This window comes from Abramis brama, assembly GCF_963993115.1.
Source record: "Abramis brama genome assembly, chromosome: 2".
Classification (NCBI taxonomy): Eukaryota; Metazoa; Chordata; class Actinopteri; order Cypriniformes; family Leuciscidae; genus Abramis; species Abramis brama.
The window spans coordinates 52,415,131-52,442,106 of record NC_139964.1 but is presented as its reverse complement, the minus strand read 5'-3'; the positions used below and the strand labels follow the sequence as shown (position 1 = coordinate 52,442,106).

The 26,976-nt window shown below is 36.7% G+C and overlaps 2 protein-coding genes across 5 annotated transcripts in view; one reads left to right on the top strand and one right to left on the bottom strand.

The window, feature by feature from the left end:
* zcchc7 (zinc finger, CCHC domain containing 7) overlaps positions 1-5,385 on the bottom strand; it is a 55,366-nt gene extending 49,981 nt beyond the window's left edge. The window contains exons 1-2 of the mRNA XM_084097284.1: positions 5,197-5,385; positions 3,542-4,140 (exon numbers count right to left, since the gene is read on the bottom strand). Of these exons, the coding sequence (XP_083953410.1) occupies positions 3,542-4,127 (586 nt within the window). The 5' untranslated portion in view covers positions 4,128-4,140; positions 5,197-5,385. The remainder of the gene's footprint in view (positions 1-3,541; positions 4,141-5,196) is intronic.
* A 5,314-nt stretch (positions 5,386-10,699) lies between these two features.
* pax5 (paired box 5) overlaps positions 10,700-26,976 on the top strand; it is a 51,962-nt gene continuing 35,685 nt past the window's right edge. The window contains exons 1-5 of one of the 4 annotated variants that reach the window (XM_084094978.1): positions 10,705-11,077; positions 15,185-15,951; positions 19,995-20,160; positions 23,634-23,831; positions 25,086-25,150. In XM_084094978.1, the coding sequence (XP_083951104.1) occupies positions 15,909-15,951; positions 19,995-20,160; positions 23,634-23,831; positions 25,086-25,150 (472 nt within the window). In that variant the 5' untranslated portion in view covers positions 10,705-11,077; positions 15,185-15,908. Of the gene's footprint in view, positions 11,078-15,184; positions 15,952-19,994; positions 20,161-23,633; positions 23,832-25,085; positions 25,151-26,976 lie in introns of all 4 variants that reach the window. The other 3 variants (XM_084094976.1, XM_084094975.1, XM_084094977.1) reach the window with 3 other exon arrangements.

Sequence of the window (26,976 nt, the reverse complement as noted above, 5' to 3'; positions counted from 1 at the left end):
ACAAATTCCTCGTCCCCTATGGAGAGTGCATATAGCCATGACAGGACAGGACATGTTAACAAATCAAAATGTGTTTACGTGTTTTGGAGGTATTTTTGATGCCAAAAGAACAGCTAGGCTCACTCCATCTATATATACACCACATCTGCCTTTTAGGCCTCATATTCTAGACTAAGAGGTAGATTGTGTATTGCTAATATTATGCTCACGTTCTAAATATTATATTTAATAATAAAGATTTGATATATACATTTGATATATATTTATTTTACATTTTTAATTTGATATCAAACAAATCGTAAATCAAACAAAACTTAAAATTCACTCACAAATATTTGAATTTTGAGATTTCAAATATTGATTTAATTATTAAATGTTATTTTTTATTTATTATTTAAGTAGTTATTTTTACATCTAATTTGAGATGTTGAAAATGGCACAAAGGGGAACTAACATTTTTGTTAACTACTGGCCACGTGTGTACAGTCCTAGGACAATGCCAATAAACAAAACAAGAATTCATCCAATTTACATTTATACATTTGACAGATGTTTTTATTTAAAGCGACTTTTCCATTGCATTCAAGGTATACATTTATCAGTTACTGTTTGAGCTACAGAAACATGTCTTGTCTGAAATTTCAGTCTAACACTATTCTACAATATGGTATAGACTATCGTTCAAAAGTTTGGGGTCAGTAAAAAAAAAAAATTGTTTAGAGAAATTAATACTTATTTTCAACATTTATAATGCTACAACAGATTTCAAATGTTGTCCTTTTAAACTATTCATCAAATAATCTTATAAAAAATGTCATGGTTTCCACAGAAATATGAAAAATATGAAGACTGCAGTAAGGATGCTGAAAATTTAGCTTTGCCACAGATTAATTACATCCTATAATATATTAAAATAGAAAACAGTTCTTGTATATTGTAAAAATATTTCAAGTATTTTGATCAAAAAAAATGCAGCCTTGGTGAGCATAAGAGACAAAAACGGTAGTGTATATGATAAATATATCATGATGATATATATTAAGGCTGTCAATTGAATTTGTGGGTCCTGGGAACAAATTATGATGGCTCTGGTTTGGTAGGCTATACGTTTTCTCAAGTCCAATCAACGCACACATTTTTTGCAAAATATCTGGTCTCACAACCCTCACCTACACTACCACCTCACCCGGGCATCCTTTTGTCCCGCTCTAGCACAGTTAAACTGGCAATGGAAACCTCTGTTTTTTAGAGGTGTAAGTGCACATGCAGACTGCAACCTCTTCAGCAACTTCCTCCCAGCTCCCCTCCCTTGTGTGACCCACATGTTCTGGAGTGCAGGGTCAAGCCCCAGAGATCAGAGACACAGAGGAGAAAAAGAGAGACAGAGAGCTGCCCCATTCCTCCCTCCACCCTCTGTATATCCCTCTGTACCCCTCCTCTCTCTCTCTCTCTCTCTCATCCTCCACTGAATCTCTCTCTCTGGGTAACAAAAGCAGGCCAGGGCAGGAGAAGGCCCCCTCTGCACATGAGTGTGAGAGGCATGACCGACAGAGCAGAAATACCAGCCCACAGACTCCTCCACAGTCACCATTCAAATAAGCCAGAGAGAGCAAGAGAAGGAAGGATGGATGGAGGGAGGGAAAGAGAGAGAAAAGGCACAATGAAATGCTCTGTATTTGAAGGGGAGAACTAGATAAAAAAAAAAAGAAAGAGAGAAGGAGAAAGAGTAGAAAATGAATAATAGGAACAGGAAGGAGTCTACGAATGGAAATGAGGACAGCACATTCAGGGAGGACTGAGGGAAAAAGGGAAGAGAGGAAAGAAAGAAACAGAGAGAGAGAGGTTTGCTGCTTTGCTGAGCTCTGCAGGTTAACCTAATGTGTAGATCTGGAGAGATTTGCAAAGACATTTTTATTCATCTATGATTAAAGTCTCTCTCTCTCTCTCACGCTCTCTGACAGGAGGTTTGTTATGTTTTGTTTGTTTTTCCACTACATACACAGAAATATTCCCTCATTGCTTTTCCTGCATGTTCTCACACGCATGCAAATTAACTTTACACACGTAAAGCCGGATGCATGTGCTCACGCACACACCTAGTCGTTCAATTGGTACATCAGCACGGTAACTTTATGACAAAAACATGAAGATGAGACATCAAATTCACTGATTATACACATACAGCCGAGTGCTTTGGGGATAAACACACATTTTTGCTCTGCTTATATTAACACAAGTGCTCTGGCCTGCAGACCCTCTAGGCAGCCCATCCATACAGATTGTGCAAATATGATTCAGATGATGTACAAGCACTACCCAGGAAAGAAAAGAAAAAATGTATTCAATTAATAAATTAAAAATAATAATTTATAAAAATGATCAAACATGGGTTGCCATGAATTCTTACACCACTGGCTTTGATGGCTTGGCATATGCATTCAAGTCACATGGGCTAATTTTATGTAATTTTCTAAAATTGATAGTCCCTAGTCAGGCATTCATTGCATGGAAAAGAAAAGTGCAAACATAATATAAAATACTCAGTTCACTTAAAATGAAAATTCTGAAAAATCATTTACCCTCACGTTTTTCAAACGTGTATTATTTTATTTCTTCTCAGGAATACAAAGAAGAAATGTTGGTAACTAAACAGTTTTGATTACAAAAAAACATTTCCCAAAACATTTTATGTTCCACAAAAGAAAGAAAGTCATACAGGTTTGGAACGACATGATGAGTAAATGACGACAGAATCTTAATTTTTGAGTGAACTGTCCCTTTAAAAGTGCAGTCTACAAGGGTTTGTTTACATTTTTACATCAGAACATTTAAAACAAACAAACATCTTAAAGGTAAGGTAGGCAATTTTCCGAAAGGCTAGCAATAGCGAGCTAGTTTTGAAAGCATAAGATCCCACCCTCCCTTCAGAGCGTCTCCAAAGCCACGCCTCCTTCAAAACACATGAACGCGTACAGCAGGGAGCAAACAAACACGAGAGACAACTTTCAGCTGCAGATTTGAGTTGGCGTTGAGTTATTTAAATAAATTTGAGCTACGAACCGCTTCGCATAGAACGTTGCGGGTTTCCATCTCTTCCAAATTACAGTAGCTATAGCGTGAATGCAGCATAAGTTCGTTGTTTTGGTTCAGGAGGAACTGTAAAAGGTGGCATAGCGCTCGGTGACATAGAAACACGCTGATGATGTGTGATGTCTAGGTATGAGGTATGAAAATACATACGTTGACAGGTAGGTTATGACATCGTATCGGACCGAATGCAATGATTGGACGAGCATTTTATGGTCCTACACCTTCCACAGACGATATATATAAATACATTTAGACCACTTAACTTAGTGATTGCTATCAGGATGTGAAGAGACTTTCAATCAGCATAACAAAAAATGTTTCTGGAACAAATTGCCTACCCTGCCTTTAATATAGATCATTCTGTTCTTAGAGTGAAAGGCCACATGGGCATTTTAGGTGAGCTTATTTAACAGCTTTAGTATTTGTCTTAAACTTGAGTGAAAATCCTTACCTGGATTCTCCGATTTGGAGATGTTGAGTTGGATGCTCTGATCTTCATCTTGTTTCTCCTGACCCAGAATCATCCAGTTCTCCAGTACATCTGAGTCTGAGTCCGAATCCAGATCCTCCACAAAAGGAGGTATAGATTCAGAAGAGCTCTCGTCGGATTCAGAATCCAACACCACAACATCATCTGGAGAGCTCCTTCCTGCTTGAACTTGTGGTGGACAGGGTGAAGGTAAGCTATTGGGATGCAACATCCTTTTCCAGTATTTTGATGATTGACCTTTGTTAGCACACACGCTGTCATCTTCCTCTGTGTTGTCTGACACCGTGATGGTATCTGGGCCGGAGTCAATCACAATAACATCTACAGGTGGAGCAGGAGGCAAGGACTTCTGCTGTGGCTGAGTCCGTGGTACTGGTGACTGGACCTCTCTCGAGTCCTCGCGGTCCTCCTGGATCTCAGCGTTGTAGTGCAGCTGGGAATAGAGCCGGAACTCCAGCTCGCTGTCAGCGTCAGACAAACCAGAGTCCGCCTCATCCCCGTACAGTTCGTCCTCATAGTCCTCCCGCTCCTGATACCCTGAGAACATCTCAAGGTGATCCCTAAACAGAGAACAGCCCAGCCATAAACATCATCATGAGTCATCATTCAATGGCCATAAAGATTGCTTTATTCAGAATATCATTCTGCCAATATCTGCACAAGCCCCACCACAAAAATAACTAAATATTTTTATATCATTATTTAAAAAAAAACATTTTTATTTTAAAAAACAAACTAGATTAATTTATAAGGTTTTTCATTTGCAATAATAACAGAAAATGAAACCATAATTTGACTTATGTTCTAGCTGATTCTTTTAATACTATCAGAACTCATTAGAAAATATTAGATTTTTAAAGAGTAAACTTTGCATAGATAGATAGATAGATAGATAGACACTTAATAAGTCAAACTTTTTTATTCAAAGTGAAAGCCATTAGAAGACAATCTGTTTCCATAACACAAAGTGCAATGACTTAAACATAAAGCACAGCTACTGTTTAGTTTTTGATCAAACTGTCAGTTTACTGCTTTGTCTTCTGTACAATAGCAATTAGGCCAGATCCATGTATCATAATAAATTCTGTTTTGTTATCCTCTCTGTCTCACTTGTCAAAAAGCACGAGTGGATTTGTTTCAATTTAGCCTGTTTGACAGCCACACATAAGCCACCGAGAGAGAGCTTTCTGGTCAAATCCATAAAGACAATTCCAAACATCATGAACAAAGCAGATTTAACGCATAAACAACACAACAGAACACAAGCTATGGACACTATGCTAACTGGAAGCCTGAATAATTCAGTAAAAACAGGAATGGTTCACAATAATAAATATCTGTATAAAAGCAATGACTACATAAAAAAAAACTTGCCATCTAACAGCCTTAAATCAATGAATACTCATATTAGGCAACATATATTTGATGAACATGTGTTAGCTTCAGTGCTATTAAGTGCTACTCAATGACCCACGTGTGTTCACGTACACATGGATGTCGGCTGTGGATGTATTACTACTAAACGGGCACGACAGTGTTTTAAAACATCTGTAACCTTAACTACACAATATGACACGTTTTAAATGGCTTTCTACCAGGCTGAATAAAAATCTGACCTGTTTACAAGTTCCGATTTGCAACGCGGTGACACTCGCTTCCGGACTCCGCAGGAAATTAAATGGTTGGCCAACTATTCTTCATCCCTGGGAAAAAATGCGCTACATTTAGCGCACACACTGAAGGTTAGTGTGGCTCTGAGTCTAGGCACTGTTTCAACTGTTACCATACTTGTTCATAGTGTGAATGGGAGAGGGTTTGGAAATCTTTGAACTGTTTATACTTGAATGCTCTGTTTGTAGGAATTTGTACTTACAAGAAACATAAGGAAGCCAGGCATTAAACATCGGTCCCTGAAATGTCTACTGAAGGCCTAAGAAAAAATGTTTTTACAGTTTGTTCAAATAGATATAGTGTCGTTGTGAAGAGGTTGCCGTTAATGACTAATGATAATAACTATTATTATTATAATAAAGGTTTGATTTGCCTTTGGTATTGGTCAGAAAGCAGAAAATAATAACAAAAAAAAACAACACACCAAATGATAGCCTAAAGCATTGCCTCATAACTTGGCTACAAAAAAACGAAAAAACAAAATAAATACAAAACACATGTATGTATGTTTGTGTATGTGCAATATCTGTATGGTTTTTTTGTGTGTTTTTTTATTGTTAACATGTTGGCCTATAGCCTAGCCTACATATTTAAGACAATTTCATTTGTAGCTAACAGTTATCCAAGACCTAAGCTGGCATTTCAAGATATTTTTACTTGAGATGTGAACTTCTTGCTATCTTTATTGCTGTGATAGAAATAACATGCAAAATGTCATTTTATCAGTATATGTTTGGCCTCTTCTGAGGTCCAGAATTTACATATCTTAACAGCAGCAGCAGCATATCTGTCACAAACATATCTATTTGAATATAAATCACACATTTTTGTTCTTTTCTTGCTTGCTTTTCTTTTTTTCTTTCTTTCTTTCTTTCTTTCTTTCTTTCTTTCTTTCTTTCTTTCTTTCTATTTTTGTGAAATCACAGGCTATACCTTTATCATCTCCAGAGCCTATGACATGAACAGAGCTCGCGACTGATGTGGGAATCATGGTGTGAATGCCATCTGATTCTGAAGACGTCCCCATGCGTGTCAGTGTCAGAAAAGGCCATCAAAGCAGTGGATTGTTTTCTTTCAAAAGGTTACATTTCCTAAATGAAGCCAAAAGCCCACCACATATGCCATATTTTGGAAAAAGCTATAGAAATAGGGGATTGCAGCTGGAGAACGGAATGCCTGGCTGCTCTTGCCATATTGGACGTATTTGTTGATCGTTATTACTATTATTGTTTTAAAAGGAAAAGGGAAGCGCTTGTTCATCTGTTAATCTGCACAAATTCAAACCAGTCAGGTGTTGAAGATGGAGTCACAAGCGAGGATGCAGGCTTTCCCATTCCAATATCTGATTTCACAAGCCTGTTCTGCATGAGAAAGATTTTCATTTGGAAAATGAAGCCAAATGGCCACCTTCACCTACCCCTGCGCTTATATATCTCAGATGTCTCCAGTCTGCACCTTCAGTGTGTTATTCAAGTGTAACATTGCCCCATACTGTGCTATGATCAATATTTGAGCATACAATTATCATGGCATTGAAAGTTATAAGTCTATTTGGGTGCTATATACAAACATAATAGCTTTATTGCTGTGTAGGAACCAAGCTATAAAGATGGGGAATCCCTAATAAAAACAATCATATTAACGTTATACATAAAGTGTACCAGATTTTACACTAAATAATGGGTTAATAACAAATGTAAATAATAAATAAGTTTTTTTCAAATAAGGTCTCTCTCTCTCTCTCTCTCTTTTGTTTGTGCAGGCAATATATAGAGCCTTTGATTCTGATCATTTATTATAAAGGGTGAGATGTCATTCGCCTGTTTGATTGTTTTCCTTTTTGAAGGTCCACTTAGAATATCAAGGCACAGTTTGACCCCAGCATGTCGCTACACGTCACATGATCTGGAACAAAACATTGAGTGAAGAAACCCATGTCCTCTTTGTGTGGTCTGGTGTTGTGCCAAGTGTTGACAGGTCTAGAACTGGCACTGTTTCCTGCTGAGGCTTGGGGTTCACTACTTCAGGAGACATTTTCACAGTTGGCAGGTTAATACTTAAAATGCATCATGATAATAAATCACTCAATTAGATCATTTCCAATTCGATACAGATTTTTGGCATAACACCAAACATGGCGTGTTGCCGAATAAGAAAAACCTCTTTTAAACAGATTTTCAGTATGAGGATTCTGTTTCTCTTGCTGACAATCACTTCTGCACAAGTTATTAACACATAGGCTATCCATGTTTAATAATCATACTCTAATAGGACAATAAAAAAGGATACCACATCAATGTTCTCAGCATTTCAAACTAACAATACTATTTAAATACGGGGAGAAATGTGCATGTTAACACCTTTGATTTGTTAAATAAGGTGGGAAAGTATGGTTTCACAGATTTGACAGCTCTGCAACAAAAGCTTTTCTTTATGAGGTAGTTATAACCAAGCAAATTCCAATTTCAGGTTTTTGGGAGATACAGATAAGATATGTAAAGTAATTAAGTAGGCCTAATATGTAAAGTAGCCTAATTGCTTACCAAAAAATTATCCGAATATAGTCTGACGAAATACAGGTGGATCCAAAAGGAGATCTCCTTCAAAATGCATATTTCTGTAAATATTTTATTTAGGCTACTTTTTATTTTTATTTTTTTATGACAGTGTAGAAAAAAATCGTTGTATTTTGAGGAAACAAAGAGCTATTAAAAAACACGTAAAAGTGTGTTTCTGCATAAACATTGAGGGTCAGAGACAGACAGTAAGAATTTCTTCTTTTGTTTTTGTTTTTAAATGTTTACTGATAAGACGCTTTTTGATTATGTAGATTGTTTTATGGGAGCTTGCGGGGAAAGCATTCGATTATTGGACTGCTATAACACCATTCACAGACCAAATGAGTTGGATGAAAACAGAGGCGTCATTAATGTTGTTGATTTTCTCTGTGTATTTGTTTACTTTTTATTTTAATTGTCCTCATTGACTCCCGCGTCTCGGTCAAAAGCGATTATTTCCGCTTCCAGCAGGACAACAACCAAAATCCCCCTTACCAAAAACTCTCCGCGCTTTAATTAGCCTACTTTATTAATTGAACCAAGAAGGAGCCTGAAACACCACATTTTGTAATCCTATCACGTTAACACTGCATGAGCGGTGCAATGCTGCCAATCGAAATATTAACAGAGTCAGAATTTCAGACAACAAAACTCTTAAGAATTTTGTTTTCATAAAAAAATGTATTACTTAATTATTATTATTTAAATTTGCATAGGCCTAAATATTTTTCTAAGCATATTTGAACTTTTTAGTTACAGAGCAATTTAGCTAATAAATTATGCCTTGCAAATTTTTCATAGTAGCATAGTTTCTAAAATATGTTGTTACAGCCATTGTAAATTATATGGGACAGCCTTCATACTGTCAAAATATGCTATAAGACTTTTGAGAATCTTTCTAACGTTTCTTGCCTTTTTTCTTCTTCTTTTTATTTTAGTGGTATAGCTCTACCAGGGAACAATAACTGTATAGGCTATTTTTTCATAATCATTTTTAGGCTGTTGTTGTTGCAATAATAATGATAATAATAATTCTGTAATTATACATTAAAAGGCTAACATGTAAAATGGCATGGGCCTATGTATAGGCTATAGATTTTATTTAGTTTTTCAGGACTAGCTGCAATAAGATTAAGCGGAAACGGTGTCATTCGACTAATAAATCCATTAGAATAAAAAAACACAGCGCTATTTTATCGTCCTTGATGTCTTAAGAATTATGCCTGTGGTTTGACCATGGTGGATACAAAACTGAGGAAATAAATTCTATGATTTTAAAGTCTATTATTAAATGAAAAAAGGAAATGCTGTAGTCTCATGCATGTGTTAAAGGAGGCGATATGAAGGGAGGAAGGGGAAGAAAGAGTGGACGTTGATGTAAGTTGATGTAGGACAAGCTTGGCCTTTGATCTTCGAGCGGAGAGTCGTGTGTAGCGATGCGGTTACATCGCCTCAGGTCACCGTGACAACAGACACCTGCACAGAAACAGCCAGAGCTTCACAACTCACAGAGGGCAGTTCAAACTCTGCATGGGCTTTATATCCTCAAAATATCATTCTTTTATTTATGTATTGCAAATGAATACGGGCTTTCCGTCATGCGCGAAAAATGTTGTAATTAAATAATTGACCTCTGGGCCAAAATTATCTGAGACAAGCCACGGGCCACTCTGAATTAAATTAATAAGGTCTAAAGCTTCATTCATTATTCTGCCTTTAGCCCTCTATCAATGGAACATGGCTTTATGGGGCGCGATTAAATGAGCTACATTTGTTGTTTTCTGAGAAGAGGTCAGAGAGTGCTGAACGGCGCGTCCATCGCATTGTTCCGCGCTCAATTGTGTCTGTGTCGCCCATGAACCTAGAGACCTCGAACCATCGCCTGGCGTCATCCAGCGCGTGCGTTCACGTGCATTGTCGGTGCTATACGGGAAAAAAAAGCAAAAACATTCTGCAGAAGTCTTGTTAGGTTGTCAAAATTATGCTTTAAACAGTCAAATCAATGCAACCAAAAGGCCTCACCGACTGAAACTTTTTTTGTTGTTTTGGCAGATACATTTGTTTGATATCCTAACACTTCTCACTCAGGCTAGGCCTACTATAAAGCATTATTACACCTGCATTATTAATGCTTTATAAACCATTGGTGAATGTACATTCAAATAGCCAGTAGCCTATGAAATGTAAAAAAAATAAAATAATAATAAATAAAAAAATATATTTTCATATATTATATCTTAATGAATAGGTTATACATGGATTTTTATAAATAAATAATTTAATAAATACATATTTTATTAACTGAATATTGAAAATTATTGTAGGCCTAACTGTTATTTGGCTTTCTCACCGTAACCTAAAATTCACGCACATGTTTAGAGTGATTATTTTATTATTATTAGCTATTATTGAATTAATCATGTTCTGTATTTCACTTATTTATTGAACCCAAAATCACCTGACGCACTTAAAGGGATAGTTAACCCAAAAATGACAATTCTGTCATCATTTAGGCCTACTCACCCTCAAGTTGTACAAAACCTGTATGAAAAGGATTATTTTGAAAAATATTCGCTATACAGATTGACTTCCATAGTATGAAGGGGGAAAAAAAAATACAAATTCAAAATATCTTCTTTGATGTTTCACATAAAGAAATGCATACAGGTTTGGAACAACTTGAGGGTGAGTAAATAATGAATGTTCATTTTTGGATGAACTATCCCTTTAAACGAGGGATCGAAAGTTAAGTTTGAAAAGTATTACCAACAAATGATCAGATCTATGGTGGGCCTACAACCACGCCACTGAAGAGCATCTGAAGAGGGGGAGCGGTTGTGTGTGTGTGAGTGAGAGAGAGAGAGAGAGAGAGAGAGAGAGAGGAAGAAAGAGAGAGAGAGTGAGAGAGAGAGAAAGAGGAAGAAAGAGGGCATGAGCGCGCGGCTCTTTCTTGACTTTGCCCCATAATCGTTTCACGCTTCCTTCAGAGTCTCTTTTCCACCTAAAACGTTTAGTCTCACTCCAGTGAACAATTGCAACGGCGCAACAGGGAGCGGAAGAGTCACATTATTTCAAACTACCATTCGTCAAAACCACTGTTACAAAAAAAAAAGAAAAAAAAAGAGAGAGAGCAGAGAGAACAGCAACAGAGGATATAGGAGAGGGAACTTTTTCTGTTCTCACCCCCCCCGCTCATCCCTCTGTCCAACCTCTAGCCACGGCATGGACTTGGACCAAAAGGGTCCATCTCTGCGCATCGGACGGTCGGGTAGGGCCTTGTCTGTTTCTCCTTTTCACTTGAACTATTGTTTGTTCAAAGTAGTCTAGGTCTCTGTTTTACAAAACTTTTTTACAAATACAGCATTTGTGCACTTGCTAAACGAGCTAGATGTCTTTTATAAAACTGTTTTTGTTTTCGGTATTGATCCTTATATTGAGATGAATGTTGGTGGTCCATCTTTTGACACTTTTAACTTAAGAAAAAAAAATCAATAACAACACGTTGTAATGGGTCTAGAAATTCTACAAGCTTATTTTGGCCACACATTTGCTGACTCTTTGATTTTGACAGCAATGTGTTTTGAGCTTGAAGTGTGCTGGGTTTGGGCCTATTTTTCTGGCCTACAGTCCAAAGAACATAATTCAAAACCGTCAGGGAATTTAAAAACTAGGCCTACGCGAAAATTGATGAGGAACCAGTGACGTTTCCTGTCACACAATGGGGTTCATGAAAGATGTTTGTTTCAATGGAAAATAAAAACGTTGTGGCTTGTGAATCCCTGCAGATGTTTTAATTATGACCCAGAAGCATAAATTATGTTCAGCCCTTGGATTCAATAAGAAATATTTTTGTGTTTTCATAAACGTCCCTCGTTCACGCGTCACATTTAAAACTCCCAATGAAATGGCGCGTGCAGTTGAGATTTCTGCGTCAAATCTGTCGGTGTTGTTGCTGCTTACTTGCCTCAACGTGAGATTGGGCTTCACAGCTTCACAAATGTAGCAGTAGTCAAAATTGATTGTTTACATGTAGAATGTGTTAGTATATTGGCTATATAGGCCTAAAGGGAATTTTTAACGAGAAACAACACGTTCTTTAATAGTTCTGTCTTAAATAGACCTGTTTAAATGAGCTAAGGTGGTTCATCTCACCTGCGTCAAAACGGCTACGCCCAGATTTCCTTGAAGACCAAATCATATTATTATGAGACATCGGACATCCCAGTAGGCCTATATTTGGTTATCGTGTTTTTATATGAGCATACAATTTTTATAGTAGGACTACTGTTGTTAATTTTTGTGTGTCAAAATATAGGCTACCTATCTTTAAAACTTGCAGTCGTCGAAAAGCTATGCTCAGCCTATGCATTGTCATCCACCTGGGTTTCTTTTCCTCAATGATAGCGCCCGGGAAATAACTTGATTTAACTCGAATAAAACTAAACAGTAATCTAAACTAAACCGAACAGAATACGAGTTTCTGTCAATGGTGTAAATCATTAACCGTCAACTTGGAGTGGACTGGAAGCTTGTCTTTGGCTTTGACTCTGATAGGCTCTGAACTATTCAGAATTATTATTCAAATTTGTGCCCACCGACTTCTGAACACTTCTATATTTTTATTTTATTTTATGTGTGTTTTTTGTTTTTACTCTCTATTATGTAGCCTAGCCTATTTGTTTTTAAAAAAAATATATAACCCAAGTGATTTCTTTAATAACCCGAATTCTAAATCATTTTATCTTAAAAAAACAATACTAGCCTATCTCAATAATGGATTATATTAATGATTTAGAAAGAAAAAAAAAATGTTTTGAATCATGGTAGAACTTTTAGTAAAAAAAATAAAAAATAAAATCCAAGATAGAGCCAAAAGCAAACTGTAGGCTACAAATGATTAGCTGTGTTTTAGATTTACTTGTTTTATATTTAATTTGCGAAGTAGGCTATAGCAGAACATTTGGGCAACTGTTATAAGCAAGCATTTCCTCAAGAAAGACAGAATATGAGAGCATTTAATCACGTGGGCCACAGTTAAACACGGGGAAATTGAGAGACAAAAAGGAGCATAGGCATAGCCTACAATAATTCAAATAATATATGCGAAAAAATTAAATCTCTAAATCATCATGCATTTATAAAATAGGCCTACTTAATGTTTATTTGTGGGCTGCGTTTGTCTCTCAAAAACAAAACAAAACAAAACAGAGACACAAATATTTAAACATCTAATGAAACGGAATACAAGATATCTGCAAATAGCGCTTGTCTTTTTTAACATTGCAAAACGTCTAGTTGCTATAATTTCACAAGTTTATAAGTGTGCTTGTGCATTTGCTCTGTCTGTGTGTGTGTGTGTGTTTGCGCGCGATGGAGCTTCTTCATAAGAGACCAAAGGTTCGCCCCCTCGTGGCACTTATGGCGCACCACGGAGGAATCTCTCCTTCACAGAATGCAGCGAATATATGTGCTGAGCACATGCATTTTGAGCATGTACCACAGGATTTCAGTGAATTAAAGATTACATTATTCTGACCACACAGGCAAATACATATAAGATAATTGTATCTTTGATCTCTAGAATAACAATGTGACCAGTCGCAGAATATGCACGGAAATTTGCCCCAAAGTGTTCTCAATCATTAAAATGAAGTTTTAGAAGAGTTAAGGTTTGGGTGTTCCTTTAAATATATAGGTGGGCAATGGAACATCAGAATGTAACGCACTGAATAACATGATTTAACAAATTTATAAGGTCGTTTTATGTTTTGCCTTATTGTTTATGTTTTTTTCTTCTTTTTTTTTTGTATATAAATTAATAAAGGACATAAATAAATAAATATACACAACGGTAATTATATTAAAAAAATCAATTGGTGTTGAAAATACTCCCAAGTTAATTAATTATAGGCTGACTGAATCAGTTAAATTCAAGAAGCCTATATGTTTTGTTCCTTTTTCGTATGATCTAATAATGAAATTAATCTAAAATGAACGAATGAATGAAATAATACTGGTTTATTTTTTTATTTTTTTAAATAATTAAAAGTGTTTTACACTGATTACCATGATGCTAGACACCACGACAATTATAATCACCATTATTTAAAAACACACCACAGTTTCTAAGTCAACTAAACTTGACATGACTTAATATCAAGTGCTTAATAATCTGTTGTTAGGGCTGGTAATGAAAAATTATTTAGCATAGAGCAAAAGTCTGTGTGGAACAGCGCTCGTGTCCGTCAAACACGTAGGAAGATTTTTGTTGTTGTTGGAAGCACAAATAAACCTCATAAATAAAAACGAATAGATTTCATTGTGAATGCAGAATTGTTAAACCTTAAAAGTCGTTTTTTTTTAAATTAACAACATTAAAACTTTTGTCGAAGATACTAAACAGCAGTTGTAACTGCACGTGCAAGTGGGACATCATTTATAATTTATTTTTTATGTATCATTATCTTTTATATGCACATGTAGCTCAGTAAAATGCTGCAATACGTCACTTGTCATAAGCATTTTTTAAATATATATTTTTTTTTTACAATGATTTAACAAAGCTGATTCACAATTGAAAACAGATTCTGACGCAATACCCAATTATTAACCATTTATTAATTGAATGACTGAAAAAAAAGTGCAAACGGATATTTAAATTTTTTAATTTTATCACGTTCCTTAATTGAAATTAGACATGGGATCAGCGAAGCCAGAGAACCAACTTCGATTCAAGACTCCCTATTTGTCGGTGCACAATTGGGACAGCATGCCACTCTCATATTGGCTCAGTGTTAGCCAATCGGTGTCGTCTTTATCTGAGCGCGACTCAGGGCGATTGTGACGGCAGAGGTGCAGTGCTCGGATAGGTAGGCTTCTCTTGATTGACAGTCTCGCTCGGGCTCGGTAGTAGATTCAGAGCGCTGTAGCTTTGGCGCTGTCCACAAGAGAGCAGGTTCTGAAACGCGCCGTGCGCTCGTGCAGTGTTTGCGCGGTACGGACTGGAGGCTCGACCACTGCTTCTCACACTGGAAGAACACCGTTCGGCGGACATCAATTGCGACAAGAGAGAAAAACTACACTACCGTACCAGTCATCTGAGACTTTCCGTGGATTTTTACGCGCGTCAAAACTTGATAAAGCCTGTTTCTTCTTCACGACATTTCTTGGACATTTTTTTTTTTTCAAGTTCAAATGCTTCGCGCAATGGCTATTTATCATTTTCTGTTTAACTTTGGCAAACATTTTGATTCGGGGTTCACACCAAGTACTTTTTAATTTCATATGTCCACGGTCGTATGTCTATTGTGTGGGGATCTTCGTGCTGTCGGAGTAATCTGAATATTTTCTTTCTTTTTTTTCTTTTTTTTTAAAGAGAGTCTGAGGGCGCGATTTGAGCAATTAGAAGATCAAGATGCAAGGAAATCGCGTTTATGTGAAGATCCGTTAAACATGAAGTAAATGTTTGGGTTTCTCAGAAGCCTCACCAGGATTTTACAGATCCCTGGAAGGGACGCGCTCTGACAGTGCGAACCTCGGTCACAGTTCACGGGTCACGGTCAGTGGAGCGAGGATGTCAAGATAGAGCTTGGAAACGAGACTTCTACATTTTTATCTAAAGCTTAAGAAGACTGTTCGGACTAATATTAAAATTGGTACATGCCAGGACTTTTCTTGATATGCCATTTTGATGAATCCCCTACAGATGTCTTGAGTTAGTTCACTCTGGATGTTGGGCCGCAGAAGCAGTTGTGTGACCCTGCAGGATTGTGCCCTGACCGCCTTTTTGCTTATTTTTGTAGACTAATTAATGACGGAAAAGATAAATGATTATTTATGAAATTATCATTTTTTATTCCCTCCTCGCAATTCACAAAAACTACTTTTACTCTTGACCTAATAGGCCTTAGGTCTTCAGGGTCAATTGTTTATTTTCCAACCAAAGTTTCTTTGGACTTCCAAACAGCTGAAACTGCGTTTAAAAGAGACATTTCCGAGCAGAACGGACTGACTACAAACGCACAAACCTTTAAAAGAAAAAGTACAGGACATTAAAGACTTTTTGCTTCTTTTTAACGGAAGGCCTGTCCTGCTAAACGATGGAAATCCACTGCAAACACGACCCGTTCGCAGCGATGCACAGTAAGTTCCCCGTAGTCTTTCACTAACTGCTTGTTTGAAATGTTTGATTTCTTTCAAAGTTCCCAGAATGTTTTTATTTTTATTTTTTTTATTAAAGAAATAGGATAACAAAATACAGGCTACATTCTTAAAAATAACGGTTCTTTATTGGAATTAGTTCCGTGACGAACCTTGGAATGTTTCCATTCCACAAAACGTTCTTGAAAAGGTTCTTTAGATTTTTAAAATGTTCTTCACACTAAGAAAAAAAAATGGTTATTTGAAGAACTGATGATCTGAAGGTTCTTTGGGGAACCAAAAAATGGTTCCCACCTTTTGAAACCTTTATTTTTAAGAGTGTACTCGGATTACATCTATAATGAAATCAAAGCATGTGCATTATAGCTGGTAAACTTTAATAAGGCAACTGTCTTAAATAAATGTGACGTTTTTTTGGTCCGATTGTTTTGGCATTCTAAGAACCGGATTGCTTTGTTAGAGCTTTAGCCTGCTTGACACAATCCCTGGGGGACAGAGAGGGGGAAGAGATCGCGGCCAAGGCCAGCAGCCAGCGGACACAAACTTAACTTGAACCGCAGCTGAGGATATGGCAAACAGGCTCCGTAACCTTTAAATACATTGCTTGAGGGTATAGCTGTAAACAGGCCACTCGTGAGGTTAAAAACGAGAGCTGAAGTTGCTCACTGTGGCGGAGAGATGTGTGGTCACTCATTCGTGACATGGCGGACACCGGTGGTCCCCCAAGATACCAGCGTTAAGGGCCCCTTTTCTCTTTCCCTCCTCTTTATTTTTTATTCGTGTTGCAGCCAGCGTACAAGCCGCAAACAACAGCTTCATTTGAATAGTCTGCTACACATTTGACTTCATTATGAATTAGCATTTTCAGTGTGCAAGACTTTAAATTTTTTATTTAATTTTTTTTTGAATAATCATTAAATATTTATTAATTATTTATGAAAAATCAGCGTATATCTTCGATTTGTAAGAAAATATTTTCTGAAAACCGAAAATTGCAATGTCTTTGTTTCCAAAACCAAGCTGCCAATCACATATTATGCACCCTGAAAATGCAATTGTGATCTCTCTCTCTCCTCCTCCTGTTCCTCGCTCGCTCGCTCATTCTTTCTTTCTTTCTCTCCCTCTCATCGATGAATAAACCCGCAAAACTCAAATATGCGCGCACCCACCCACTCCTACACGCACACGCACGTCTATGTGAAATGACATCTATTGGCACGGTGAATGAAACGGTGGATTAGATGTATACACATTTCAGAAGCTAGAACGAATCACGTTTCCTCTCTGCCACAATATCTCAACACAATCCGCGGGGTAAAACGATTACACCGAAAATGTCAAACGGTGCAAGCCTTAAGAATGGACTGTGCCAAGAACCTGCGAGACTATTAGGAAAGAAACTCCAGTGACGTTGGCAGAGACAGGAAGCAGACTTTAGGATGTTTTAAACTCATAGGCTACTTATCTTTCTCATAAGACAGGTTTTAAATGATCATAAAAAGTGTGAACTCTCGTACAATGTAAGTTACAATATTTAACACTCCCACTGGTGCAGTAAATGATATGTTACAGTTGTTATTAGGCCACTAGTTGGTCGTATAAATTGGTTAAAGTTTCACCCTAAATTGACACGAGCAATTAATGCGTATACTAGTCATATATTATGCTAGTGTATGAATTTTGCTAAAGATTTCTAACAGTGTTTTATCTGTTTTTTATTTAAACACGAATTAAATACTTATTTTAAATACGAATACATTTTCATTGTCCATCGAAAAAATGACTAATTCAGTCTTAGGAGTGAAGCATTGAAGTTTGCTAAGATTTATTTATTTATTTTTTGCTGAAATTTCTGAAGTGTCACATTGTTTGTTTCTGTGCTCTTGAGTTTCCCTTGGTTGTTTGGTGTCGCTTATTTAAAAAAAACAAATAAAACAACAGTATTCTTTTCTTTTTACAATTTTACATTTTACGTAAATTATGCAAAAATTCCTTATTAGAAAATAAAATAAAGAATAGGCTTCTAATCAGGCAGTGAGGCATTAATTACTAATAGCCTATGCTACGTGATTAATTTGAGTAAACTATGACAAAATATTAATAATCAACCTGTCAATAATAATATGATGTACATAGTCTAGACTAGAATAATTAAATTGAAGACTGAAGAATTAAAAAAAACATCTCTTTAAAACTTTTTTAATCCAGGAACCCTAAACGCTTATAGGCTGCACTTTATATGTTTAAACGTATTTTTTAATATAGCCTACAAGATAAATCAAACTCTTTTTTTATTTTTAAAATAATGTTTTTAAATATCTGTGATTTTATTTCCAAATGCTGCATGCATTCATTCTCGAAAACAATGCATTTACCCTGCATGAATGAAGGTAGTCCCTTACTTGTTTCTTTCTTTCTTTCGTTCTTTTTTTTCTTCTGGAGTGTGTTTGTTAAAGCACGCCTGATGTCACGTCGCTTTGCTGGCGTTTGGTTTAATCGTAGCGGCCGATAGCGGATCGTAATGGAGCAGCGTCTCTAATCGGGTTTATTTTCTGGATGGGGGAGCATGAATGTCTTTCAGCCGCTCTCGCCATTTCTAAACGGAACCTGCCTCGAAATCAATCAAAGCTCCAGGAACACTTCGATTTATAAGCCAGCAGTATTTGCTGAAGAAACAGGAGAAAAGTCTGGGTCAGATCACATCTGAATAGCTTGTTTCGTTTAATCCTTACCGCAGCCTTATTTCTCTACGCTCTTATATTCAAACAAACACATATCTCATACACACTTAAACACTTGCTCAATGCATATATTACTAATATGTATAGTCATAACTATAGCCTAAGTAACTGGTTGCAGCTGAAAAAGTTTCCACCTTTTCTAACTAAAGTATTCAGCATAAACTGATCTAAAAACTCTCTAAGTTATGCATATTTAAAAACTTAAGGCTTTCCACAGGAAGAATCATTTTATACTCGACTTTTAAATGTGTTTGTCTGATGTATTTCAATGTGTGTTTCTTTTGTAGAAGGACACAGATCTGATGCTGTTTATCACATTAAAACAGGGGATTAAGCAAAACATGTTTTTTTTTTTATAATTATACATTTGTTAATAAAAAAGTTTGCACACCTAATTTTTTTAATGTACATCTTTAAAATCAATCGAGCTAGTTGACTACATAACTTTGTCACTTAAGTTTTTAAATAAACTAACTGAGCGACAGAAGAAGAAAGAGAAAAGGAAACTGAAGCAAACTAGCATTGATGGAAACGAAATCGAAAAGAGGTCAAATGAAACTGAAATCAGACTTACACCGACCTCTCAGAGGTCAAATCACTCAGTAAAGGAACTTCATCAAAAAGCAGCTCACTGCTTTGAGAGAATGAAAATGACATGTAGCTGGGTATTCATTTTCTTTTAGCTGAACTTATATATAGTTATGAGGACACAAGGCCAGTTAGGTCTTTTTGATATTGCCTGCCCGGGTGTATTTAAGATCCATTACCCTGTAGCTCGGATTAACAGATCCCCCAGTCCCTTTGTGTGTGTAAATGTGTGTTTGTGTGTTCCCCTTCTGAAGCAATCAGTATGTTAATATGACAGATTGACTGGATTACCACAAAGACTTCTGCACTGAAATGATGATAAGATATGAATTCTAATGAATATATATATACAGTACAAGAATGAAAGAAAATTGGTATCCAAAATTCTAAGCCCATCATGGAGGTCCAGCCCACCACCCACTGTGCAAAAAAAGACTCCACTACAATTATAGACAATATACAAAAACAAACTTGAGTGAGGAGGTCATGTGCAATTCTCTAGGTGACCACCAGGGGCAGATATGATAAAGAGGAGAGGAAGAGACTGCATAATGAATCGTAACCTTCAGGTCAAAGACACGCGTGCACACACACCAGGGTGGGACAGCAACACCTTTTGCCTGCTATGTGACAGCTTCTGTATTTAAGGATGATATGATTTGCTCAGTGTCCCTATATTGCTGTCTGTGTCCGCAGGGCATGGAGGGGTGAATCAGCTGGGTGGGGTGTTTGTAAACGGGCGGCCCTTGCCTGACGTGGTGAGGCAGAGGATAGTGGAGTTGGCCCATCAGGGCGTACGTCCATGTGACATCTCCCGCCAGCTCCGGGTCAGCCACGGCTGCGTCAGCAAGATACTGGGCAGGTGAGTTCTGCTTATCATAAGAAAATGGCAACAAAAAAAAAACTCATATCACTTGAAAAATAGTACCAAAAATACCATGGTACTAACATATTTTCCTAGAGATTATTTTATAGTACTTTGCATGTAACATTTTAGAAAAGAAAAATGTATATAGCCATCATTCAGTATCATAGCACCACAGTATGTGTGTGATTTCTGTTGGTCCTATATATTCACGCTGTTTCTATATCACATTTAAACATTGACAAATACACTATACCATTAACAAGTTTGGGGTCAGTATGATTTGTTTTTGAAAGAAGTTAATTCTTTTATTCAGCAAGGACACATTAAATTTATCAATTGTGACAGTAAAGACATTTATAATGACGCAAAATATTTATTTCGCATAAACGCTGTTCTTTTGAACTGTCTGTTCCTCAAACAACCTTGAAATAATCACTCTTTCTAGAAAAATATTAAGCAGCACAACCATTTTCAACATTGATAATAATAAGAAATGTTTCTTGAGCATCAAAAAGATATATAAAAATGGAAAATAATCTATTATTATACCGTTTTACTGTATTTTTGATCAAATAAATGCAGCCTTGATGAGCATAAGAGACTTAAACAAACAGTATGTAGCACTTTATGAAACTCACTTCTCAAACTCTAAACATATTAGCATTTGAGCTGAACAATATTATATAATAGAGTGGATGAGTCTTGCAACTATGTGACTAGACATGCTATAGAGCTCTCATGTGTCAGTGTAGGGATGAAAAGACAGTTTCTTGAGATATTATATGATTATTTCATATAACAATGTATTGGTGAATACTATGGATTAGTTCCCACAGACAGAGTTTGCCTAGTCCCAGACCGGAGAGGATTCTGAATGGAGAATCTCCATTGCCTGTGCCATTTTATCCAGAACTAGGCTTAATCATTGTCTGGGAAACCAGCTTAATGTCCTCTATTGCGTTCAAACAGTGGAGCCAGTGTCTGTTTGTAGTCTTGCCTTTAAATGCTTTCCAACCCTCCTTCCATTCTTTCATCAAGTCAACTTATACATAATCCATAATAAATATCAATTTCTAAAATATCCATACACTGATGAATGCTGGCCGTACGGCTGATACTCTCTCTGCCGTTGGTTCAACTTGAGGCTGACTCAGCGCTTCCTTTCAAAGGAGACACGTTGAAATTCAGTAATTCTCAAATCTCGCACCGAAGCCAAAGTCAAAGCGCCGTCTTTTCTTTCTGTCTTTCTGGGACAAAAAAGAAAAGATTCATCACATTTTACATTTGCATCAAAATGACACTGGGCACCATACGTCTCCCGAGGAGGAAGGGGTGTCAGGAAGGACAGAGAAAGGGAGAGAGAGAGGAGGAAAGAGAGAAGGAGAGGGAGGAAGGGGTTAAGGGGGAGGACAGAATTTGAATGGATAAAGGTGTGGATTAGTGCTAGAGCCTTTAGCTATATCAAAAAAATGTGTTTCGCATTGTTCTCCTTTGCCTCAACCCTCTTCCCCCAGCCCCGGTCCAACTCACTCAACCGTTACTGCAGCGCTCTGTGTGTGTGTGTGTGTGTGTGCGTGCGTGTGTGGTAATATCTTCCCTCCCTCTTACTGCTCAGGCAGAAAACACACTAATATGTGGGCTGCAAGTGAGGTTTGAGTAAATAAGGCGTATGACTAACTCGGCTCTCTTGTAATGAGGGAATTTTCTGTACGCTCATTTTGGTGAACGCTCATCATGGCTGTGCTGTATGCTTTATGTTTGTGTGTAAGGCATTAACTAAATCTAGCCATGCAAGATGAAGCAGAGCACCTAAAACCCCCTTTACCTTGGTAAAATTATACTGTAATGCATAGCCGGGCGGGATGCTTCATAAAACACTAGAAAGAGCAATATATGAGACGCCAATGTTCAATAATTTATTAATGTTAATAATCTAAGATCACATTCATTTATTAATATTAATCATCAGATTTAATATAATTATTAATAAATAATTAATAATATCATATATCACTAATATCATAATATACACTACAGTTCAAAAGTTTGAGGTATTGAGGATTTATTTGTAATAAATTAATACTTTTATTGAGCAAGGATTGAATAAAAAGAGAGTTAAACCATTTACAATGTTACAACATATTTTTATTTCAAATAAATGCTGTTGTTTTGAACTTTCTATCCATCAAAGAATCAGAGTTTCCACAAAAATATTAAGCAGCACAACAATAAGAAATGTTAACCTAATAAGCATATTAGAATATCATAATAATAATAATGCATTAATATGAATCATTTAAGTAATGATTATTCACCAAATTATCTAATTTAAATATTTTCAATAAATGTATTAATATTAAAAATATATAATAATTTATTAATATTACTAATTTAAACCAATGATTATTCCACCATGATTTGCTTAAAGTGATAGTTAAAATTCTGCCATTAATTACTCAACCTCATGTCGTTCCAAACCCGTAAGACTTTCGTTCATCTTCGGAACACAAACTTTTTGTCCCTCCGCTGACAGTCTACGCAACTACCACTTTGATGCTTCAAAAAGTTATTAAAGAGTTCGTAAAACTAATCCATAAGAATTGAGCGGTTTAGTCCAAAATTTCTGATGAGAATCGAACGCTTAGGCTTTTATTCACATATAAATCAACTCACACATCAGTTGTGGTAAACAGAAGCTCAAGCATGGTCGCTTGACGTGCAAGAACCAATGATGTTCATTCTTGTGTTTTACGCAGCAGGTTCGAGCTTCCGCAAGAGGTTTGTTCTCTCACGTCAAGCAGGTTCGGTTGAGCTTCTGTTTATGTTCGCTGATCAATGTTTATATGTGAATAAAAGCCTAAATTCAATCTGTTCGTCATATAAACCGATCGTGTCTCTCCAGAAAATGTTGACTAAACCGCTCAATTCACACGGATTAGTTTTATGATCTCTTTATGAACTTTGTGGGAAGTGGTAGTTGCGTAGCTTTCAATAGAAGGACAGAAAGCTCATAGATTTCATCAAAAAGATCTTAATTTGTGTTCCCAAGATGAACTTAGTCTTAAGGGTTTGGAGCGATATAGAGTGAGTAATACTTTTTTTTTTGGGTCAACTATCCCTTTAAATTTAGGCTGTTTACGCTTACCATAGATGCATTAATATAGAATGTGCGGACACAGGTGTGCATTTATCTGCATGGCTTTGAAGTGTCTCATCCAATCAGAATTTAGACCAGGGTGTATTTCAGAATTCCTGTGTGTATGGCTTAAATATTTTTTATAGGCTGAACAGATTGATCATTTATTTCAGGTTTGTGAAATGTGTTGTTCTCGGTGTCTGTGTTACTAGTAACCTACTGTGCGCTGACCGCAAGGCATTATAGACCTACATTTCCGGATAAGCATATGTTCTAACTCTCTGTTTATCTTGCCTGGTGAAATACAACTCTCTATCTATTTGCTCCACAGGTACTATGAGACAGGCAGCATCAGACCAGGGGTGATCGGAGGCTCCAAACCAAAGGTTGCTACACCCAAAGTCGTCGACAAAATCGCTGATTACAAACGCCAAAACCCCACCATGTTTGCCTGGGAGATCCGAGACAGACTGCTGGCAGAGAGAGTGTGTGACAATGACAGCGTGCCCAGTGTCAGCTCAATCAACAGGTGTGTGTGTGTGTGTGTGTGCACTGTTAAAATATTTTCATTATTATCCATTCAACTTGACACAAAAATGTCTGTTTAAGTGTCAATTTGAATTTCTTCATCAGTAATTTAATTAACTTTGATTTCCTTAAGGGTGTGACTTAAGATTTAACCCTTTAAGATTTGATTGGGTTGTAATTGTTTAAAGTGTTTTTCCGAATTTGTTTCTGCACTTTTCTAACATGCATAAAGCATGTTTGTGTAGATATATTACTGTTCAAAACTTTGGGGTCAGTAAAATTTACATTGGAAATGAATACTTTTATTGAGCAAGGATGCATTAAACTGAACAAAATTAACAGTAAAAATGTTCTTTTGAACTTTATATTCATCAAAGAACCCTGAATTTTTTTTTTTATCACAGTTTCCACAAAAATATTAAGCAGCACAACTGTTTTCAACATGGATAATAATAAGACATTTTTCTTGAGCACCAATTTAGCAAATAAAAATGATTTTTGAGGGATCGTGTGACACTGAAGACTGGAGTAATGATGTTGATCACAGGAAAAAATTACATTTAAAAATATAATCGAATAGAAAACAATTATTTTAAATTGTAATCATATTTTACAATATTACGGGTTACTGTTTACAATATAACTGTTTTTGATCAAATAAATGCAGCCTTGGTGAGCATACGACTTCTTTCAAAAACATTACTGACCCCAATGTATGTGTACAAACCATTACATTTTTGTGAACAAGTTGATCACTATAGAACAGGGATAGAGCAATGCATGGAAAAGAGATAGAAAGAATGGAAGGGGATAGAGAAAAACAACACGACTGACTGAGTTAGTGGAGTAAAAAGACACATATTCATGAGCAGTGTCTGGTTCAACAGCATGTGTACAATGACAATCTTTCTCAGAGAGAGAGAGAGAGAGAGAGAGAGAGAGAGAGAGAGAGAGAGAGAGAGAGGGACGCAGAGGAGAGGGGAAAGGTGCTTTGCTTGAGCAGCCATGCAGGAAGTGTGAGACTCTGCTGCCATGTCAGCCTGCATGAGCCACTTCACACACACACACACACAAACACACACACAAACACACACACACACACACACACACACGCACGCACACACATCACGTGCTTGCATACTTATATTAAAGCTTATACAGTACCCACACACCCCTACATATAGCGCCTTCCTTGCATGGTAAACCTCAAACACACCATAATATCTAATTCCTGTTTGCTCTTTCTTTGCCGCAGGATCATTCGCACTAAAGTCCAGCAACCACCTGGCCAATCAGGAGCTATCTCTGCCCATAACTTAGGTAAGAGTCAACGTCACATTTACTTTTGTCATATTTCAAATTCCTCACAATGGATAACTTTAGTCCTTGGTAGGATTGAAATATATTTGGATTTTAAAAATAAATAGAAATGTAGCTTCTGGAAATAAAATTACCATTCAAAATTTTGACTTTCAATTTTTTTTTAAATACTTTTATTCTGCAGCGACACATTCACTTGATTAAAAGTGACAGTAAATGCATTTAAAATGTTATAAAATAATCCTGGGGAAAAAAATGTATCACAGTTTCCGTAAAAAAATATATTAAGCAGCACAACTGTTTTCAACATTTTCAACACTTTATCAGAATGATTTCTGAAGGATCAAGTGACTGAAAACTGGAATAATGGCTGATGAAAATTCAGCTTTGCCATCACTGGAATAAATTACATTTTAAAATATATTAAAATAGAAAAGAGTTTTTTAAAATTGTAATAATATTTCACAATATTCCTTTACTTTTGATCAAATAAATGATCATAAGAATGAAGCATTAAAAATCCCCAAAGTTTTGAACAGTAGTTTGCAGTTAGAAAGCAATAAAATGAATTTGGATAGCAAATGACAATATGGTAAAATAAAGTGAAATTTGTTATATAGCAGACTTATCTGGGCAAATCTGAGCACAGATGCATGTGAGATCATGTGAGAAGAAATCTGAGAATCAAACAACCTATTAGCAAAAGTATCAATTTACTCTCCATTTATTTTAATTTATTTCCTGAAGGTTTCACCATACCAGTAACCTTATGAAACTTATCTAGGCAGTGTTGTATACCAATGCCATAGACATTGAGGGGGACTGATATTTGAGATTTTGAAACATTTACATTAAGATATACTCAATCTTCAACGTTTGATTACATCCTTGAATCCCTGACACTCAAAATGCCACCTCCAAAAAACCAAAGGGGAATCTCTAAAAATGGTCTGAGACCAGTTTAAGAGGAAAACTCCCGTCGGCAGTTAATAAACTATTGAACTGTGTTTGTCTCACTGTCAGTAATCTTCATAATCGCACACCTCCGCTTAATCTAAATTAATTTCACACGCACAACGCTCGCCAGTTCTCTGTCTCCTTCAGATTATGATGATAAATAGTTCTCATACTCAGGCGGAAAATTGAAATTTAGGGATTTTGAATATAAAGCGCTCGCTTCGGGTTTCCATTCCTTGACGTGAGGGGGGGAAAAAAAGTGCAAAAGAATAAGAGAATCAGATAATTGAAACGATAAATCAGGGGTAAAAAATGGATGGATATGCATTCATTACATTTTCCACCTGGTTAGCAAACGAGAGCGGCGGGCGAGCAAAGGCGTTTATCTTTTCTCCGAGCGATTTGTTTTTCTTTTTTCCCACCTTCTCCATTTTAGCACAGTCTGTTGGGATGTGGGATTAGCCTCATCTCTACACCTTAGTGTCCCCTTGGGGCCACTGTACTGTCACTCAGGCTGTACGTCAGCTGACAGGAAGTGAGATAAAGAGGAGAGAGAGAGAGAATGAAGGGTAGACAGAGAGAAGACTTTGTGGCCTCGTCCCTTACTGCCAAGACCTCACAGACAGCCAGACGTGTCGAAAAGCTGTTAGCTTGTTAGCATCTTATCCTTGGGCGGCAGCACGCTGCTAGAATAGAGTGACAGCAGTTTTCGCTGAAAGGTCTTTAACAGGGAAAACGCTGGGCCAAGAACCACGAGAGGAAAAACAAAACTCAAAAACATACTACACGTCAACAAAAGACAATGGGCTGAGAGCTTTAACTAGGCAGAGGCTAGAATCACATAAAACCCAATTCTGTCCGGAGATATT